Source organism: Leuciscus leuciscus, assembly GCF_965113295.1.
Source record: "Leuciscus leuciscus genome assembly, chromosome: 24".
In the NCBI taxonomy this organism is placed as follows: Eukaryota; Metazoa; Chordata; class Actinopteri; order Cypriniformes; family Leuciscidae; genus Leuciscus; species Leuciscus leuciscus.
In genome coordinates, this window is record NC_138723.1 from 27,624,209 (window position 1) to 27,641,706 (window position 17,498).

General features: G+C 38.2%; 2 protein-coding genes across 2 annotated transcripts; one reads left to right on the forward strand and one right to left on the reverse strand.

Annotated features, from left to right (window-relative positions):
- The first annotated feature begins 447 nt into the window (after window positions 1–447).
- On the forward strand, window positions 448–3,295 carry il1b (interleukin 1, beta). The gene is made up of 7 exons (XM_082157043.1): window positions 448–586; window positions 691–735; window positions 902–980; window positions 1,069–1,246; window positions 2,000–2,161; window positions 2,472–2,611; window positions 2,722–3,295. Exons 2-7 carry the CDS (start codon window positions 695–697, stop codon window positions 2,950–2,952), a joined length of 831 nt encoding a protein of 276 aa, XP_082013169.1. The 5' UTR covers window positions 448–586; window positions 691–694; the 3' UTR covers window positions 2,953–3,295.
- Window positions 3,296–10,585: 7,290 nt separating this feature from the next.
- On the reverse strand, window positions 10,586–15,036 carry purbb (purine-rich element binding protein Bb). Its single transcript, XM_082158085.1, has one exon. The coding sequence runs from the start codon at window positions 14,853–14,855 to the stop codon at window positions 13,962–13,964; it is 894 nt and encodes a 297-aa protein (XP_082014211.1). The 5' UTR covers window positions 14,856–15,036; the 3' UTR covers window positions 10,586–13,961.
- Between the last annotated feature and the right edge of the window lie 2,462 nt (window positions 15,037–17,498).

A 17,498-nucleotide genomic window follows, 5' to 3' on the forward strand; every position in this document is an offset into this window, starting at 1 on the left:
TATTTGAAATCATAAAAGAAGGGTTGTTTTTAAGTTATTCTGTTTAAATAGCATTTTTTTATATACATTAAATGATAAGATCCGGACAGCAACATCAGCTTTGCGATACTTACAACATTTGAAAATATGTAAAAGAAATTTGTCAAAAACTTGATATTGAATTCTGTAATTTTTTTAATTCAATAAAAAACAAAACACAAATAAATAATAATAATAATAATAAAAACATGAGCATTGCGTCATTGTGAGTGCACGTGCTAGCTTGAGCACATCCTAGCGCTAGCGTCCTGACATTGTTTTTATTAGGATACATTTTAAATAATTATGTTTAATAGTTTTCTATCAAAGAAAAGTAATTTTGCTCGAGTTCCTTTGCGTCTTTAGAGGATTCCCCGCTATAAAACTTGGCGCACCTCTGTCGAAATGACGAAAAACTGCACTACTTCCTCATTCAGGGGAAAATCCCATTTTAAGGAGGATCGTATAAAAGCCACACTTCTACTCTCACTAAGGCATAAACCAAAGAATCTCACAAGAGAAAGAACCAACTCACTCATTCTAGAGAAGGAACTGAACCAAACGACAGGTACGTGGCATGCAATTGCATCTTGGCATTTTTAAAATTCCGATTTCCAAAACAGAACGATTTTTATTTTCTCAATGTTTAACCCGTTTTCTGCTTTATTTTAGAACAATGGCATACGATGGATATGACATAACTTTGTCTTATGATGAGTAAGTATTACTAGATCAAACGTTTTCATATGATTTGCATTGCATTATCAAACGGCTCTCGAAGACGGAATGATGCGTTTGTTACTTCTTGAATTTGCTTTGGTTTTATTTGAAATAGTTTGCCTAAAACTCGTCTCATTCTATATTTGATTTGTTTCCTGAACAGTTTATCTGAGACAGACAGTGCAATTTACTCAGACAGTGCCGAATCTGACGAGATGGACTGCGCAGATCAACCATCCAAGGTGGGTTGCTTTTAAATATGCTCATAAATGTGGACTAATTCATATGAAGTCATCTAAAACATAGCTCTAAAAAATCATTTCTCTCCAGAGCTGCCGATGCAACATGGATGAAGACATCAATTTGGAAATGTGGAGGCATTCTTCCAGCATGAAGCAGGTGGTGAACATCATCATCGCTCTGAAGAGGATGAAGCACATCAAAACAAAGTCTTCAGAGTTTGGCGAAGAAGAGGTGCTCAACATCATCATGGATAGTGTGATTGAAGGTACTACCACCAAACTTTTATGCAGCTAAAACTAGCTTCTGGCGGTTTGATTGTGCATTGAATGACTGGTGTACCACATTGGTCAAGATGGTTAGAGCTGGTGGGCTACAACAAACCGGCTACCGTGTTCCAGTTACCATATGACCTAGTTTGTCCAGTGAAACCACTATAATATTATGTATTTGCAATACCATACTAAAGGATAGTAATGAGCCCAAACTGAACTGAGCTGAATCACGACTATAGTCTTTTTCATGCTACTTTACAGCAAAATTTGAATTAGTTTAATATTTGCTGTAGTTTGCATCAGTTTGCATGTGCTCTGAAAATGTGATTATTTCCAATAACCAGAGTGAGATGTTTATGTGACACGAGCAAACCTTCACTCCCATTTTATAAGAAATTTTTGTATTATTCTGATTATTCTTGAACTGACATACAGTAGGTGTGTTACTGGCCACAGTTCTTACACATTTCTATGGGCGCATTGAATTTGATCAAAGCATTGTGTTTTCATGAGGTAAAGCTCAATCACAATATTTCCTAAATCTCATTATAATCACATTATGAAAGTGCATGTGAACGTAGTCACTTATTCTGTTGTTTTCCAGCTTTGAAACTATCCGTATTGTATAAAGCACTATATAAATAAATGCATGTGACTTGACCTAAAATAATTGACCATGCATTAAGCATTTGCTCTTTTTTTTTTTTTGGTTGTTGACGTTCACTGATGTCTTTTTACTTCCACAGAGCGTCGCATGGAACGGGTTGAGGTGACACCATCTTACACCAGCACCCACCAGATGTGGCAGTGCAACATTTGTGATCAGTATAAGAAGACTCTGGTGCAAAGCAGCGGATCTCCTCGTCTGCTGGCCGTCACGCTGAGAGACGGAGCCAAACAATACAAAGGTAAATCTCATCACTCTTACAAAAAAGTCCAACTCTTGACTCAATTTATGCCAAAAAGGTTTTATATAAGCAGAAGAGTCCTAATGATTGCGTAATACTTTCATGTTTAACGGAATTTTTCCTATTGATAAAGTGTTTACGAACTGAAATCGAATTAAAATGAAAGATGGATTAAAACATGAATGAAATCGAAATCCATAAAATGATGGGAAGCTCTGAAAGCTTCTATACGTGAAGCACCTGAGCTTTCACATCTAAACCCGACTTCAGAAACGATTCTCTCTTAACCGCCACATTTATTTATTTCCAGTTGATTTCAATCTGTCGATGTATGCATCGCCGAGAGCCACCTCGAATTCATCCCAGCCTGTGTGCTTGGGAGTCTCCCAGACCAATCTCTACCTTGCTTGTACCAAGCCGGACAATTCTTCCCCCCACCTGGTCTTGAAGGTTTGTTCCCCACACCAAGTTTCACAACCATATTATTGCTTTTTATTTAAGAAAATAATAATGAATCCACATTATAAACTAAAGATTTAATCCCCTGATTTTTATTCCAGGAGGTCACTGAAACCCTAAACACCATTAAACTTGGTGACCAGTATGACAACCTCCTGTTCTTCAGGAAAGAGACCGGTGTGGCCAGTAACACGTTTGAATCCGTTAAGTATCCTGGATGGTTTATTAGCACGGATTTTGATGAGTCCAAGCCAGTGGAAATGAGCCAGATCGCTCCAAGGGACCGATGCTCAGTCTTCACGCTGGAGAATAAAAAACCAATCCAGAGTTAAGAATCGAATTTGATTCCGTAAATATCTTCAGAGAGTATGTACAAAGTACAGTTTATAATCTGGATTTATTCATTGGTCCAAACGTATTAGACTCGATGTGTACAGGCAGCTGTTAGACTCCTGCAGATCTTGGGCTTCTGGTTTTTAGTTTTTGCACCATGTGACGATTTTATTTTGGTAATGGAAAGTTCACATTGAATTCTTCAAGTATTTATGTTTAACTATATCCATGATTTGTAACGATTATTTAATATTTATTTTAAAGTATTTTAAATGTATTTAAATCAAACTTGTTTTGGACTGTTTTGTGTTATGAAATAAACCTTTGAATTCAACCGTTAAATGTTGTCGAGTTGATCAGATCATTAGACCTTCATTTGAACAGGATAACTTTTCAACATAAAAAAAAAAACACACATGATAAAGGTTGATAACTTGCTCCCTTCCAAACATGTAGGAAAATGTATAAAAGATGATGCCAGTTGTTTTTCCAAGCATACATTTGAATCACTTAAAAATATAGGGTATATATCACCTGCTCTGGTCCTACAGAATTAGGAAATGAAACTTGAGCGCCCCCATGTGATAGACATAATCCCTGCACACTGCAATTGCTTCAACAGCAATCGGTGTTAAATCGGTGTTTTCCACTAGAATGAGTCCAAAATCTCACATTTAGACATCTCAATAATCTTGAACCTGTTGATATCAGAATATTTGACTGATTTATGAGTTTTTCAAATAGAGCGCTTCAAATGTAGACTTTCTGTTTCACTATATATTTTAATTTGGCGATCATATTTAGGCCTATAACAAAACCTGTCCGCAATCAAATTTAAACAAGCAATGTTTCAACAATATTTAGATTTTGACGTGTCTAAAATCCCATAAAACTTAGATGTTATTATTGTTGCTGCTACTACTGCCACTATTATTATTACTACAACAACTATCTATTTATCACTCAGTGAGTTTATCTCTCTTTTTTTCTTTCTCTCCACAACATCACCAGAAAAATGTAATCAATATTAATGTTCACTATTATATCACTCTAGATTCACCTATTTCTTAAACGTATTACTCTACCTGTATACAATACTATATCTATACATCTTGCTGTTTTTTCTCTCTTTTTTTCCCTCTCCCTTTGTTTTGTGCTAGTGTATGTCATTGGTCATATTCTCAAGTCTTAATAAAACTAATACAAACATACAGTCATTAGCACTTTGTTATAAATTTACGTTGGACAAAAAATCCTGAATAGACCATTTGTTTATTATTAGTAGTAGTAATAGTAGTAGAATAAATTTCCATAAATGCTGCTGAAGCAAAAACAAATTGGCCTAAATTTAAAAATTAAAAAAGATTAAACCGAAAAGGCATACATTAATAAACAGTTATGGCACAGGAAAGACCAGATGAACCTCAACTAGAGAAACCGGTTGTGAATAGGCTTTTTGCTTCAGTGTCATTAAAGGGATACTCCACTTTAAAATGAAAATTCTGTCATCATATACTCACCCTCATGTTGTTTCAAACCTGTATGAATTTCTTTCTTCTGCTGAACAGAAAGGAAGATAATTAGAAGAATATCAGTAACCAGACAGTTTCTGGTCTCATTGACTTCCATAGTATATTTTTTTCCTACTATGGAAGTCAATGGGACCAGAAACTACTGCTATTCTTCTAAATATCTTCCTTTCTGTTCAGCAGAAGAAAGAAATTCTTACAGGTTTGAAACAACATGAGGGTGAGTATATGATGACAGAATATTCATTTTAAAGTGGAGTATCCCTTTAACTCACTGAATTGTTTTACATTTTTAAAATGCTCAAACTTTCATACAAAGTCCCCACATATGTTTACAACAAAAGGCACCAATTCAAACCTCTGCAAGAATATCCCAGCCCTCATGAGTTGATGTCAAATACATGGTGTGTCTTTGTTACAATCTACACAATGCCGGGGTTAAAACAATTAGACAAAAGAAGCAAAAACAGCGGCCTAGTATGCTTAAAAAAATGGTTTATTGGAACAATACAAATGTCTCTCTTTCTGTAACTGACCACAGCTCAAATCCACTTTCTGTTTGACGTGGGAGTGTGTGTGTGTGTGTGTGTGTGTGTGTGTGTGTGTGTGTGTGTGTGTGTGTGTGTGTGTGTGTGTGTGTGTGTAAAGTAGTCTATTAGAACAAACGGTATTTATGCTCATAATGAACACTTGACTCCAGTGTACCTGTGTAAAGAACATGTATGTCTAACAACAAAACTGTCAATGTGTGTGTGAGCTTATGTCAGTGTGTGAATATTCTCAATCAGAGCCACAACGGTGACAAATTAATGTTGAGTGGGGGACCCAGAGACGGCATAGGGCGCATTTTACCCACAATTCCTTTGAGTTACCGAATGGCTCCATTCAGACAAAACAAAAGTTTCTCAGAATCCTCACCGCTGGCTTTCAACATTTTCTGCACAACTGACCTGCCTTTCTTTTAAACCTCCTTTTTTTTTTTTTTAAGCATACAAAGGTGGTGTTGTAACATACATGGTCTCTCCCCTACATTATTTGCATGACAAAAATACCTTGTAAGTGTGTGCATGCAACAAAAAAAGTAACCTAATTCTCACGATAAAGATATCCAACACGCTAATTTATTTGTGGAGATGTGCTAAACACTAATATTCTATCCAAGAGACTAACAATAAAATCATGTTGGTGGTGATTTTACACATCCATCACGGACCATCATTAAAGTATCTTGGAATACCATGTAAAGTTGAACACGATGTTACATGAATATGATATTGCCATCACTGTATACCATGGTACAGGCACTGCTGTGTTTGTAAGGGAAGGCCTGCCACCAGATGGCATCTTGCTGGGTTCTTTACAGCAGAGGTTTGTCCCAGTTAGTTGCACTCGTCCCTGAAACAAATACATGATTGTGAGAAAATTGAAGTCATGTATGACAGATTCCATTCCAGATTTCATGCGTCTTTCCAGGAAATACATTAAATGGATAGTTCACCCAAAAATGAAAATTCTTTCGTCATTTACTCACCCTTAAGTTGTTCCAAACCGGTATGGATTTCTTTTTGTAACCGAGCAGATCTCGCCTCCTATTGACCAGGGGGGGAAATACTATGGAAGTCAATGGGGGACGAGATCTGCTTGGTTTAAACATTCTTCCAAATATCTTCTTTTGTGTTCAGCAGAACAAAGAAATGTATACAGGTTTGGAACAATATGAGGGTGAGTAACTGATGACAGAATTTTCGTTTTAGGGTGAACTATCCCTTTAAATAAGAAGTTAATCTGTAAAAAATGGCGAATGTTCAGATGGATTAAAAAACAACAACCCCTAAATGATTCCCGAGTAGCCTACCAAAAAAACATCCCTGGATGATTCAATTATTATAAAGATCTATTCAAATTCTGTATCAGCAGAGTGATTAGTCAGTTGGTTACGGCTCAGGTGATTGGATCAAAAAGTCGAGCAAAGATTTAAATCAGATGTTTATCCCAAATCTAGAGAATCCCTCACACACAAACCTGTGAGCATTACTGCATCTCTCCATTACAGGTCCCACTGCAGCAACCCGATTCCCTGTTCACACACAGGCTGCATTGAATTGCACAAGCCGAACCCATGCATAAAGGACAGTGTCATAAAAGATGTTGCAGATCATTCTGATCGCATAAACACTGAAACGCATAATCTGGCAAATTCATGTTAGCTAACGCATCAACTAATGTTGTAGCCTAAATTGTTATGCAAATATGTATTATTTGGTCAAACTTTATGATGGTGTAAAAAAAAAAAAATCTATATTAAAATGCTAAGATTGTAAATGCTTTAAGTTTTTGATTCAAATTGAATGGCGTTTACAATTATTCATTTCACACACTTTAATCCAAGGGAATGTGACGATATATTTTTGTCGCCGATTGCTTAAAAACACATACAAAAATTTAAAATAAAATAAAAAGTAAGAACAGGAGAAAATGAATGCTATTCATTATTCAACTGATTTCCAAGGGATTGAAAACATAATCTGTCTCCCCGGCCGTTTGCTCGCTCACATGCGCGTGCAGCAGAATGTATGTCTCACATTCCGGGCACATGGCAACACCAGCTAAATATAGCCTGCCAGTGCCAGCCCATGCAGAGCAGAGCACGCTGGGATCAGGGTTTGTTCCTGCGAACGCAGAATCCCCATCACGTAACGCCCCCTCCCTCCCCCTCCTCCTCTTTACGCGTTCTGTCCTCTCGTGCGCTTGCGTCTCACCGGGGAAGTGGAACTCGAGCTGGTTGCCAAAGGCTGCAGTTCGTTTACGGAGTCAAGCGGTGTGTGTGTGTGTGTGTGTGTGTGTGTGTGTGTGTGTGTGTGTGTGTGTGTGTGTGTGTGTGTGTGTGTGTGTGTGTGTGTGTGTGTGTGTGTGTGTGTGTGTGTGTGTGTGTGTGTGTGTTGCTCTCTGAGGGCTTCACCTCAAACTGATGTCGAAAGCATTGTGCACACGCACACAAAAAATCAGCCCACTATTTGTTGTTTCAGGGGAGAATGCAATCAACTGGACAAACCTCCCAGCGAACAAAAATGTGTTCTAAGAACGTTTTGCTAACGTTACCATTAAGTTATTTAGACATTATGCGAACGTTAAAGGGACATTTCACCCAAAATGTTTAATTCTGTCATAATTTACTCACCCTAAAGTTGTTCCAAACCTGTATGAATTTCTTTCTTCTGCTGAAAGAAGATATTTTGAAGAATATGGGTAACCAAACAGGTCATGGACGTGTTACGTGATATAAAGTCGCAAAAAAATATCTTCTTGGGGGTGGATGAATGATGACAGAATTTTTATTTTTGGGTGAACTGTCCCTTTAAGGGAACATTCCATTTTGCAAACATTATTATTTTTGATTGTTTGATTGATTGGATTGTTATTTTCTCTGAACATTCTGAAACACTTTAAAAATGTTAGATGGAACATCCAACATCCCATGAATGATGTTTTTTTTTTGGTTTTTTTTGTGCTAATGTTTAGAGAACATTATCAAAAACCAGATAACTTAATAAAAAAACGTTCTATTAACATCACTGGAAGAATGTTTCTTCATAACTTTGAGAGAACCTTGCCAGAACGTTAGCCAATGTACAGTGAATGTTCCCTGTTGTTGAGCTCGTTCACAAATATATCACATTTTGTAACATAATTTTAATAACGACTCTGACATGCATGGAGCCATGGTTGCAATCCCTTGAAAATAAATCAAATGAATTGCATTTTTTTTCTGCAAAATGTTTTTTCCAATCAGCTGCTCAAAAACATCTCATCATACCCACTTGGATAAAAGTCTTCTAAATGAATACATGTAAATGCCATTACATTTGAATGAAAAACCTTATTAATCTTGAAAAAGGATGTAGTTTTAACAGAAAAAAATATATACACCACCATAACATTCAACCATGGTCTCATTATGCATCATTGTTAATGCATTAGCATGAATTAACAATGAGCAATATATTTTTGTAAGTAAAACATAATTCTTCATTGTTTGTTCATCACAACGCATGAACTACATGTTTACAACTTTTGATTTTAACCAAGTATAAATAAATGTAGAAAAGAACATTAAGATTAATAAATGCTGTGGAAGTCTTGTTAACTAATGAAACCTTATTGTAAAGTGTTGCCCATATTTGCATTACATTCAATCAAACTGAATTTTCATGGTTTCAAGCTATGCAAATGTTTTGGCGTTTTGCTGTTATGACGTCACACGACTCCACCCACCATGACCTAAATCAGAATAAGGACAGACCGTGTCCCATCTAATGCTGAGAGACAGCGACGACTCTGTGACCAATGAATGTTCGTGTGATCACAGCAGGAGCTCACTGCATTCCCAATAATCCCGGCCTGATTCGGCAGAGACCTCAGCGTGGCATCGCTCTCTAATTCCTTACACTCTCAGAAATAAAAGGTACAAATGCTATCACCCTTTCAAAAGGAAGAGGGTATGTTAGTACCTCTACAGTAGAGCCTTTTAAAAAGGGCCCGCCCCAGTGACAGCTGTGCCATTATTTTGGAGAGGTGCTGCGGGGTCACTTTCAAAGGGTGAGCCGGGACACGGAGCGCACACCCCTATCCTGCGAGGATGACTGTCATCAAATAGGCCGCAGGGCATCTGTGTGCTGTAATCTTACACTTTGCAACACTGCTATTTTTACACTATGCAAGTCATGCATTAAAGTCAAAATTTAACCATTTATAACCCGTTTTACTTACACTACCATTCAAAAGTCATCTGAAAGTGCCAGTGATGACTTGATTTATCATTTACATATCAAATAAATGCTCTTGTTTGAACGTTCTATATTTATCAAAGAATCTTGAAATAATGTATCATGGATTCAACAACAAATATGAATATGAAATATTAATTTCAACATCAGAAATGTTTCTTGAGCAGCAAATCAGCATATTAGAATGATTTCTGAAGGATCATGTGACACTGAAGACTGGGGTAATGATGCTGAAAATTCAGCTTGGCATCACAAGAATAAATTACATTTTAAAACATTAAGATAAAAAAAAAAATTCTTTTTAATTGTAATAATATTTCACAATATTTCAATTTTACTGTATTTTTGGTCAAATAAATACTCGACTAAATGTACGACGGAATGGCTTTTTGGGCGCCATGTGGAAGATGAAGGTCAAGTTTACCCTCAAAAACAAGAATGTATCCCACAAATAATGTTTTCTTTTTGTTTTGTTTTAAAGAAAATCTATTATTTGCTTTTATGCAGTAATTAATAACACATTAAGTGGAATTAAATTGCAATAAATGACTGCATTAACCTGCATTAAGTAGCTTAAAACAATGACTAAACTGCTATTTAATATTATTATTAATCCCAAGTCTGTGCTGACATCAATCAAGTAAAGTATTTTAGAATAAGACGCACTAATGAATTGTTTACAAGCACAAACTTATACTTAGAAAAGATAAATGCACAATTTAAAATTTTAAATAGTGTTTTCAACCTATTTTACTCCTTTAATGCCATGTTATTTCAGAGTTAAACTGACTGACTGGATCATTAAAAAAAGTGGGACTTACATTCCGGAATGGAGATAGTTGGAGGGAGCAGCTGAAAAATAATAGGGATTCGTGACATCATCCAATAAGAACAGTCATTTCAAAAGTGGGACTCTGAAACAAAAGTCATTACATTTTGATTGAAGATTGTTATTATTATTAGACAAATGGTTTTATCATTTACTTTAAGGAAGTAAATAGGTACAGTTTTTTATATTGAACTAAAACTATCAAAACATGTTTGTTAATTGAAATAAAATATAAATATTAACACTTTAAACTCAAATTAGAAATGTTACCTTGGCAATAAACTAAGGCAAGTTGAACTAAATAAACTAAACTAAAACTAAACTAAAATAAACCCTAAATAGTAATATTTAAAACAACAAAAACAAATGTACTAAAATGAACACAAACTGAAAATTTTAAATAATAAAAACTATAATACTGTATAAATATTACTAAAATAACACTGAACATGCAACCAATGTACATCAACACAACGACACCAGGCCAGTATTATGCTTTCCATCATTTATAATTTCCTTTATTCTGTTACAAACATACATAGCATTTTCTAAATATAGACTTGTAAATCTCAAGAAAAAAAAGAAAAAAAAAAAGTTCAGCCATGGGAAAAACGTAAGACTGCCGGTTCTTGAGAGGCAGTCTAGCGCGGGACGGGGCCTGATGGGATGGGTGGAGATACTTTGAGTATCTGAGACCTGAGCTCTTGACAGTGTCCTGCAGTAGCTGTGAACTCGCTCTGTAACTTCAGGATCAAGTAACAGATAGAAAATATATATACTGAGAACGCCAAGAACCTGAGTTTAAAGGGCATTCCGACGTTCAAATCTCTGCTGAAAACACAAGATATATTGGAAAAATAGCTACCTTTCAATAAAGATTGTTCTATGAATTGCTGCTCTTGTGCGTACGGTGTCCCAAAAAAACCCCCCCCCAGTGGTTGACACATGGATGCTGTTAAGAGCTCGGGTGAGTCGCCTGAAATAACACATTCTTTCAGAAGTTTTCCAATCTTTCGTACAGTGGAACAGAGGTATTGTTGTTCATTTGAAAAGTATGCGGACGCCCCACGGAACTTTGCACAAATCCCAACCTCAGGAAACAGGAAGACAAATCGGCCAATTGCGAGTCGGCTAAGAGCCTGACAGGAAATGAACTCATAATCTCATCCCTGTGGATGAGTATTGCTTCCTGTCCCTATTCTTTTTTTTTTTCTTTTCTTTTTTTTTTTTTTTTTAGTGACATTAAAGGTGGAAACTAAACACGAATCTTTACAGTACGTATCCCCAGTACACATTTGAAATAAACGCAGCCAAGTTCAGTCGAAAGAAAGTCCATTTCTGGTGTTTTGCAAGAGATGTGTGCCCAATTCCAGATGTTAAACAGACAGGTCATTACAGAAAAGAAGAAAAAGAAAAGTGCTGCGATACTTTGCGATACTCCACTTTAACATTTAGCAGCCTAGAGGGACTTAATGCATGTATACATCTTAAAGTGAAGGGAAAAAAAATGGCTTTTTGTTGGTCATTTGCATTTTTTAAACAACATGGTCAACCATCTTGGTTCTTCAACATGACACATTCACTTCGCTAATAGTACAGATGGGTCATACAATCAAAATGAATGCACACGTGATCCACAAATGGTGCTGATTTAGACACGCCAACAAGAACATGGCAAATCTCCTTCCGACAGCGAGTTTGTAAAACGAGTCCCGAATGCAAACGCTCAGTTTAGCGGAGCGCCCCCGAACAGCAGCTGAGGAGGGGCGAGGGGAGGGGAACGCAAGAATGTCCTGCCAACAGCTGCTGTGTCACGCTTTCTATTGCCGTTCGGGCTCGGCTGCCAAATTGGGGCCTGTTTCAGAAGGGTTAGTCGCAGAAAACACTATGCTGAACGTCACAACATCACTCTCTCTACTATACGGCTGCGGCTCCCCATCACATGCGCAGTCTGCTGATGTAATAACGTTCAACAATCGGGCCCTTGTGCGTCGACGCACTTCAGAGCAAACGGCACAGCTGAATCCACGGCCAGCGGAGCAGGAATGCTCGCCCTCTCCACGCTCCTCGCATTAAAATAGCCGGCCTGCCTAGTCAGCTCACCGTTGAGGAGAAACAGCTGCACATCCCGTAACAATCACGCAGCCTAATAGATCAAAAGTGTGGGAGAATATTTCATAACAAACTATCGATTGCAATTCGTCTTGAAAGGATCACAGCAGTAACACATGACTTCAACAGCTGCCATTAACACAAAACAGTATGGAAGGTTAAAGGAGGCTTTACACACCAGCACAAAAACACTGTTGCACCCAAAGAAGGGATTTCTTTTTTTTTCTTTTTTCAATTCTTCACCGTGGATACAAGCATATCGCAGTTTATGTTTTTTTTTTTTTGCTAAAGTGCACGGATGAAATATTCTCAACATTAACTATCTTTCTCCATCATAACCCACTGGTCTACTTGGTTATTCTTATAATATTTTTTGGTGAAAGGCTAAAGAAAAATATTGCATTAATATAGCTGCAGTTACTACGCAAGAGAAAGCAATAAATTAAATAAAAAGGCAAATGCGGGACGGGCATGCATAAGAAATGGACGCACGCTGCCACCGGATAGACGTTTGATATTAATCACCGTACGCGTGCTGTAAACTCAAAGGGGGTTGTGGGAGGAGTGATGTTTCGCAAGGATAATCTCATATATGATGCTATACTCTTCTACAAAACAAATCCAATATTTCAATCCCAGCTTAAGTTTTCTTTTTTACAAAATTAGCTTCTTCAGCCTTAATAATTCGGTAGTTGATATATAATTTGTTTTACTGTGTATTCAAAAATATGCTGGTTTGTTTACTTATACTCAAAGATCAATCTTACATAAAAATTAAAAAGAATGACAACGCAAAAGGGGACGGGGGTGAAAATACACTCGTCCGTGTTGCTCTGTCCTTTAAGCAATCTGTCCTTAAATATTCAGAGGGGACTTGGACCCAAGTTAGAAAAAGACAAAGCTCTTTGTATGTTGACCCCAAAACCAAAATATCCCACCGGTCCATAATGTCGTCTTATAACACCGGTTGGATGATGTGCATAAAGCAACGATTTTCAATACTAACGCCTCAAGGAAGTCACTGGTTTAACAGATTACGACTTCTGATTTAAAACGTCTCGGGCTGTGAACAGCTGAGACATGTCAACACAAAAATCAGGGGTCAAAACGTTCCCTCCCAAATCTGAATTTAAAACTTCTCATCACTCAAATTGGCCAAACCATAAAAGTCACGTTGATGCAAGAACGAAAACCGTAAAACAATAACTTAGGGAACTTCTGTCTATAAAAGAAAGAAAGAAAATAATCTAAGAACACAACTTCTGATGCAACGTTTTGATAACAGTTGTGAAAGTCCCATGCTGCCATGAATACCACTGACACACATAGGCTATATATATATATATATATATATATATATATATATATATATATATATATATATATATACTCAATTTCTCCCCTCTAAAAACCATGTTGGACAGTATGAACCCTTACAGCCTGGTATTATCGTATTCAGGCCGCTTTTGAAATTCAGCAGCCTTGGCGTTGATGTAACAAAAGTTTAATTGTTAGCTAAGACAATTAAACTTGCTGGTTTAACAGGACAGGGCAGCATCGGGAAGAAGTCATACCCAACGAGACATCCTTCGCCCCATGGCTTCGATACAGACAACCCCCCTCCCCAAACCCTCACCACATAGAAACTTCACAGATCTAGTTTTCTGTCCCATGAATATTTTAGTAGGCTATTTGAGTTCAGTTCATGCACTTCTTGTTTCACACGTGTGGTCATCTCCTGGCGAAGCTGCAAGTCAGTCGTCGTCCACGTCCTCGCCCTCGGACTCCTCTCTCCTCTCGTACATCTTATCCCGGTGTCTCTCCTGGATCTCCTTCATCTCCTCGGCGTAGCGGCAGAAAGCTCCTCCGAACTTCCCCCAGGCCTTGAAGGGGATGGTGATGGAGTTCCTGTAACTGGGCTTGACCTCGCTGACCCGCAGGAACACGCCGTACTTGTTGGAACCCACGTCGAAAAAGAACCTCTTGGAGTCCACCATGATGGAGGTGCCCTCGGGAAGCTCGCCGTAGCCCCCCGCGGCCCCGTGCCCCCCGCTCAGCTCCTCGTCCTCCCCGCCGTAGTCGTCGATGAGCTTGGCCAGGGCGTCTCGGAACTCGATTAAGCCTTGCGCCGGGAGCGCGATGGTCTGGCCGGTCTGCACGCTTCCTCCGGGACCGCCTCCTCCACCGACGCCGAAGCCCGGACCTCGGTTAACGGTCTGGCGGATGCGCAGGAACCTCCCGCGCTGGTTCTCCTTCAAGTCGAGGTAGTATTTACGGTTCTCGCGCACCAAGAACTCGCTCTTGAGCGCACGCCGCGGGCCGCCGTCCTCACCACTGGACGATTGCGCGATCTGCTCCGGGCTGCTTGGCCCCAGCTGGGCGTAGTGCTCGATGAAATCCCCGAGGTAGTCGCGGAACTCGGCCGCCACGGACATGGAGAGAGTCAGGCGGCTCTTGGAGCCACCAGCGCCCACCTCCGCTATCTTGATGAAGCGTCCCTTCGCGTTCTGCTTGACGTCCAGGTAGAAGCGCTTGTTCTGGATGTCCAGGCGCTTGGACGCCAGCTCCTGCGTCTCCTGCTCCCGCTGGAAGTGCTGAGGGCCGCCGCTACTGCCACCGCGCTCGCTCCCACTGTCTCCATCCGCCATCTTCAGCACCTCCAGCCAACTTCTCTCTCAGAGAAACGCTCCTCTCTGCGCTGCTCCAGCACGCACTCACGCACGCACACTCCACAGCATTGGCCTCACATCTGCCAATAACAGGCGGCGCGCGCCCGCGGGGTCACTCATAGGTCCGCGTGCTTGTCATTTGCAGGACGAGGGCGGTGCGCGCGCGCTCCATTGGTCAGAGACACTTCCTCCTCGTGTGCAGGCATTTCCTGTCCTTCTGGAGCTCAGCTGAAGCTTTGAAGGAGAACTAAGAATACATCATTATTTTTTTTAAATCATTATATTTGGATCAAATTATTCGATTGCATTGTTTTGCCAATGCATGTGCAATGCAGTAAAAGTATCAGAGAAGAAAATAAATGCAAATATGCCGTTCAGTTGAAGTGCTTAAAAAATATAAAATCAATATAAAAATAGAATAAAACATTCAACAAGATGTTATTGGAGTTTTGTGCAGAAAACTATTGTATTATTGACTATTGTACAGAAAAATACATTACTCATATTGCATCTGTATTTATATATCCTATAACGTAGGCTACGATAATCTGTCTTGATCAACGTAGCAATTTTATAAAGTGCAGAATGTAAAGTGCCTATACATATGAACGCATTTTTCTGCGTTTTCCCTTTTCAGATCTGACCCAGGATCAGCCGTTTTTCCACCCTTGGATTATGAGGCTGACTGTAGATCCGCTGCTGAACTTCCGCCATCATGTGCGTGATGACGTCAACCGTGACGTCGGGGTTTAATTCCCGAGGTCAGTGTGTTGCGCGCATGAAGCAGGGAATTCTTTTTAATGTTTTATTTGTATAGGGACAGATATAATAGACATAGATAAAACTGTGACAGCAGCCATCCAATGTGTGTCTCAGTGTGCCTGTAGCAAAGCTAATTAGCAACACTTTTCTCTAGAAGGGCTTTTATAAATTACACTTACAACAGCAAAGAAATCCAAAGAGAAAAATGGAAAGAAAAAAGAACAAAAGGGAGAAAAAAGAAAACTAAACATGAGTACAAGTTTGTTGCTGAATTTACCAAGATTAGTGGCTTTTTAAAAAATATTAAAACTTGAAGTATCCTTAAATAATAAATAATTCTTAAATAATCCACTAATTATTCAAATTATTACTCTGCCGCTCATAAACTTATGAGCTTAGTATAAACTTAGCCTATATAAACTTAGTGGCTTTAAAAAAAATATTAAACTTGCAGCAGATTTTCAATAATCAGGTCATGAATTCCATCATTTTACACCTTTCACTGAGAGGACAGTGACATTTTACAATTTCCACTTGAAGCCGCTCTCGTGGATCTGCTCCACCCATGCAATCTCTCAACACATTCACATAAGGGCTGAGGTGACCACTCAGACTTTTAAACACAAACTTTACATAGTGGAGAAAGACAAAATGAGCAAAGCTTCAAATCTTGTATTTAAATAAGCTCTGACAATGATGGTATCTTATTTGCTTTCTACACTCTAAAAAATGCTTGGTTGTTTCAACCCAGCTTTGGGTCAAATATGGACAAACCCAACAACGTTTGGGTTTGTCCATATTTGACCCAAAGTTGGGTTAAAACAACCCAGCATTTTTAGAGTGTATCTAAATTGTTCAAGGCTCTGTTGTAAAGACATGTAAATCCATAGGACATGTGTGATAATATTATCGAGTTTAAAAACAAAAGGGCATGATCATATGTTAAACAGTTTATTATTATTTTGAAGCTAGAAAGATTTGCCTTAATCATTTTACGTATCTTTTTCACATGACTTTTAAAATTTAACTGAGAATCTAAAATCATGCCAAGGTATTTTTCCCCTGATACCTTCAATACCTCATCTTTAATTCTAATGTTTAAGGATTCTGCTATAGCTAATTTTTTTTTATTGAAAAAAATAGACTTTGTCTTTTTATTTAAGGTTAAACAAGAGGCATCATGCCAAGCTGACACTTTTTCTAGGTTTCTTGTTAATTTTTCATCAGCATACATTGGGATATAAGCACAATTTTTCACAATTATTTCATATGGAATAACAAAGACATATTATTTAAAAACAAATCCCTATTCTACCACACTTGATTCAACGAAAAGGGATTATTTTAGTAAGACAATTGGTCAATTCCAATGGATATTTGTTATCATATACTGAATTTTCAAAAAATTCACTTAGTTATCACTTTGCTATTGTTCTTGACGCGATTCCAAAGAGTGTGATGTTACTCTTACAAAGAGCATTTCTTATGTCCTCATTATTACAATTTTTTATTATTATTAAAACACCAACATTATCAATGAAAATGTTACCCAAAGATGTTCCATGTTGATTTCCACTGAATTAGAGTTCTTTAAAGGAACACTCACCGTTTTTTGAAATAGGGCTTATTCACCTTCTTTCCTACATTTAGATAGGTGGGCAAATGCATTTTTGTCTCAGTGCATGCATTGTTTTAGTTTGACAGGGTCGGCGCTAGCTTAGCTTAGCATAATGAATGGAATCCTTTGTTGCCAGCTAGCATGTCCTGAGTAAAAGTGATATAACATTTTTTTTAAAACCCACCTAATTACTTCTTGTGGCCTGCGTATTCACAACAAGTACAAATAGCGATGCAGATTAA

Bases quoted from the DNA above. Each gene is read 5' to 3' on its own strand.
- il1b (XM_082157043.1), top strand. From the start codon at position 695: ATGGCATACGATGGATATGACATAACTTTGTCTTATGATGA. The intron at 736-901 runs GTAAGTATTACT...TTTCCTGAACAG, and splicing joins ATAACTTTGTCTTATGATGA to TTTATCTGAGACAGACAGTG. The intron at 1,247-1,999 runs GTACTACCACCA...TTACTTCCACAG, and splicing joins CATGGATAGTGTGATTGAAG to AGCGTCGCATGGAACGGGTT.
- purbb (XM_082158085.1), bottom strand. From the start codon at position 14,855: ATGGCGGATGGAGACAGTGGGAGCGAGCGCGGTGGCAGTAGCGGCGGC.